Raw genomic sequence first — 3,007 nt, 5'->3', positions numbered from 1 at the left:
TATATGAAGCAGTTTATCTATTTGATCTAGTCTTAGGTATTCTTACATCTATCACATTCAATACCGTTAGGCTTAAGTATACAATGTTATATGAAGCAGTTTATCTATTTGATCTAGTCTTAGGTATTCTTACATCTATCACATTCAATACCGTTAGGCTTAAGTATACAATGTTATATAAAGCAGTTTATCTATTTGATCTAGTCTTAGGTATTCTTAAATCTATCACATTCAATACCGTTAGGCTTAAGTATATGATGTTATATAAAGCAGTTTATCTATTTGATCTAGTCTTAGGTATTCTTAAATCTATCACATTCAATACCGTTAGGCTTAAGTATATGATGTTATATAAAGCAGTTTATCTATTTGATCTAATCTTAGGTATTCTTACATCTATCACATTCAATACCGTTAGGCTTAAACATACGATGTTAGATGATGCAGTAAATCTATCTGATCTAGTTTCTACCATTACTAAATTCATCTTAGTTTTTTTACCTGCACTAATTGAAAAAACTGAGCTGCTTTAGCAATCGGATCGGTGACAGTGGTACAGGCAGCACCGAATAGAACAACCACTTTGTGAGATTTTCTTGAGAGCATATCAAAAAAGTTTTTCATTCCTACTGCTGGATCACACTGAAAAACACAAAACAAAACAGAAAATAAGTTAACAGTAATGTGTGAATCAATATTAGGCTATTGCTAGAAAGTCTAGCAAGTTTCAATCTTTAAAGATAAAACGTCTCAGCTAATAAGACCGCTTTCTTCGAGCTTCGCATCAGGAGAAACACATACACTGTTTCCTTAATTTCTAACCTTTTAGTAATTCAGAGATATCCAAGGGTTAAACTGGGGTTGAACTATCCAAAATGGCGGTCGTCTTTTAAGGATTCAAGCCATCAGCGTTCCGAGTCTTCTGATTGCAAGAAAAAGTCAATTACAAACTGCACTTCATCCTTTCTTTCCCCTTTTGGGATTCACTTTGTAGCAGCAGCTTGGATTCTATCTCTTTCAAAATACCAATATAGCTACTGCTAATATATTGTAATGGTTCTTTTTTACATAATCCCCTTAATTTGTCCTTTAAGGTTTGCAATAAGAGTTTTCTAAAAATAATATTTCAGAGCTATCCCTAGCAGGGTATGACCCAGGGATTAGTATGCTGGACTGTGAATCCGAAATCCCAGGGCTCGCGTACTTTGCCACAAAATCGTGCTCCGCACTTTGGAGCCGTTCATGCTTCAAAAGGCTGGTGTTTCGATTCCACTTTTGGATTAAAGTTCCCCCAAGAATTGGCGGTGGGTGCTGCTGATTAACTGTCTTCCTCCTAGTCTATTAGTGCGAAATTAAAGACGACTAACACCGATAGCCCTTTGTTTAACGTTGCACTAATATCAAAAACATGCAGCAGGTCTGATGTAGAGGACGACGTTTCGAAAGTCTTCCCGAAGACCAAAACAGAAGTCTCTCGAAACGTCGTCTTCTACATTGTGTTTTTCATTGCCGTCCATTTCAGTCTACTCATTATGAATACTCTGCCCAAACAATCTATCAAATAATGCAGCGGATCTATTCTTGTTCATCACAAGTCACAGCCGAGAAGGCCTTTCGTTCAATACCAGAAAAGGTATAAACCTGAAATTATATTTTTACGTACCTCTGATATCCACAATGGACCAATTACAAGAACTCCAGTTGTTTCTTCATCCTTTGACATTTACCATCGTAACATTACATTTTTCGTGACGTCATATCAAATAGTATTCTAGACGGACTTGAATGGTTCTGGTAACGTACGAAAGGCTTTCTGGGCAGTGACTGTGCCAGGCAAAAGATAAACATGAAATGGTATTTTTACACATCTTTGGTTTGAAATCTGTTTAAAAAAACCTAACATATTTCCGGTCTAGCATGATATTCATCAAGAATATTAGGCCTACTGATCTCATTACTTCGCAACTTTCGGCGTTTTACGCGGGGGAGAAAGATGTTCGCCCCTATTTTTCCAATGTGTTCAGAGAACAAAGATGTTCACCCCTATCTTTCCAATATGTTCAGAGAACAAAGATGTTCGCCCCTATCTTTCCAAATTGTTCAGAGAACAAAGACGTTCGCCCCTATCTTTCCAATGTGTTCTGGAACAAAGATGTTCGCCCCTATCTTTCCAATGTGTTCAGAGAACAAAGATGTTCGCCCCTATCTTTCCAATGTGTTCAGAGAACAAAGACGTTCACCCCTATCTTTCCAATGTGTTCAGAGAACAAAGATGTTCGCCCCTATCTTTCCAATGTGTTCAGAGAACAAAGATGTTCACCCCTATCTTTCCAATGTGTTCAGAGAACAAGGATGTTCGCCCTATCTTTCCAATGTGTTCAGATATCTAGAGTCAGCTCAGCATTTTCCTGTAATAATATTAAGTTCACTTAATCACACGAAAATAAAGTGTGTTATGTAATTAGATTAGGCGCTTACATATCCTAAAGAAAAAATAAAACGTTATTCTTATCAAATATGTCCAGAAAACCCCACCCTACACTTCGAAAAACAACAACTTAGTAACATTAATTTCAATTTCCTAACTGTATTGTTATATAGTATAAGATGATATGCTATCTGAAGAGTTAGGAAAATGTAAATTGATTTTTTTGTATTTTTATTGCAAAGTTACGTAATAGGCTATCTGCGCTTTGTCCACTATGTGGAATAAAACCCCAAACTTTAGAATTTTACCGCTCATTCACCGGGAGTAAATATAAATTGCAAACTTGTGAAATGTAAAAGAGAGCCTTCCCCCCAAGTGGCTCAGTGGTAAATATGGGGCTTATAACGCTAAGAATCGGATTTCGATACACATGGTGGGCACAACACAGACAGCCAATTTGTGCTTTACTAGAAACAAATATAAAAGAGTAGAACGTCCTCATATGATTGGTTACTAATTTAACAATATCTGATAAAAGGTGAAACTGTCTCATCACTAGGTGAACTAAAAATCAGTTAA

At 36.4% G+C, this 3,007-nt stretch overlaps 1 protein-coding gene across 1 annotated transcript in view; it reads right to left on the bottom strand.

Moving 5' to 3' along the window:
- The window catches only part of LOC106473519 (gamma-aminobutyric acid type B receptor subunit 2-like), a gene marked incomplete at its 3' end in the record, with an annotated part of 47,728 nt that extends 46,005 nt beyond the window's left edge, over nucleotides 1-1,723 (bottom strand). Inside the window, exons 1-2 of the mRNA XM_022401939.1 lie at nucleotides 1,664-1,723; nucleotides 502-642 (exon numbers count right to left, since the gene is read on the bottom strand). Of these exons, the coding sequence (XP_022257647.1) occupies nucleotides 502-642; nucleotides 1,664-1,723 (201 nt within the window). The remainder of the gene's footprint in view (nucleotides 1-501; nucleotides 643-1,663) is intronic.
- Between the last annotated feature and the right edge of the window lie 1,284 nt (nucleotides 1,724-3,007).

The sequence above is a fragment of the Limulus polyphemus genome, unplaced genomic scaffold (assembly GCF_000517525.1).
Source record: "Limulus polyphemus unplaced genomic scaffold, Limulus_polyphemus-2.1.2 Scaffold6245, whole genome shotgun sequence".
Lineage (NCBI taxonomy): Eukaryota > Metazoa > Arthropoda > Merostomata > Xiphosura > Limulidae > Limulus > Limulus polyphemus.
This window is presented reverse-complemented; position numbering and strand designations above follow the sequence as displayed.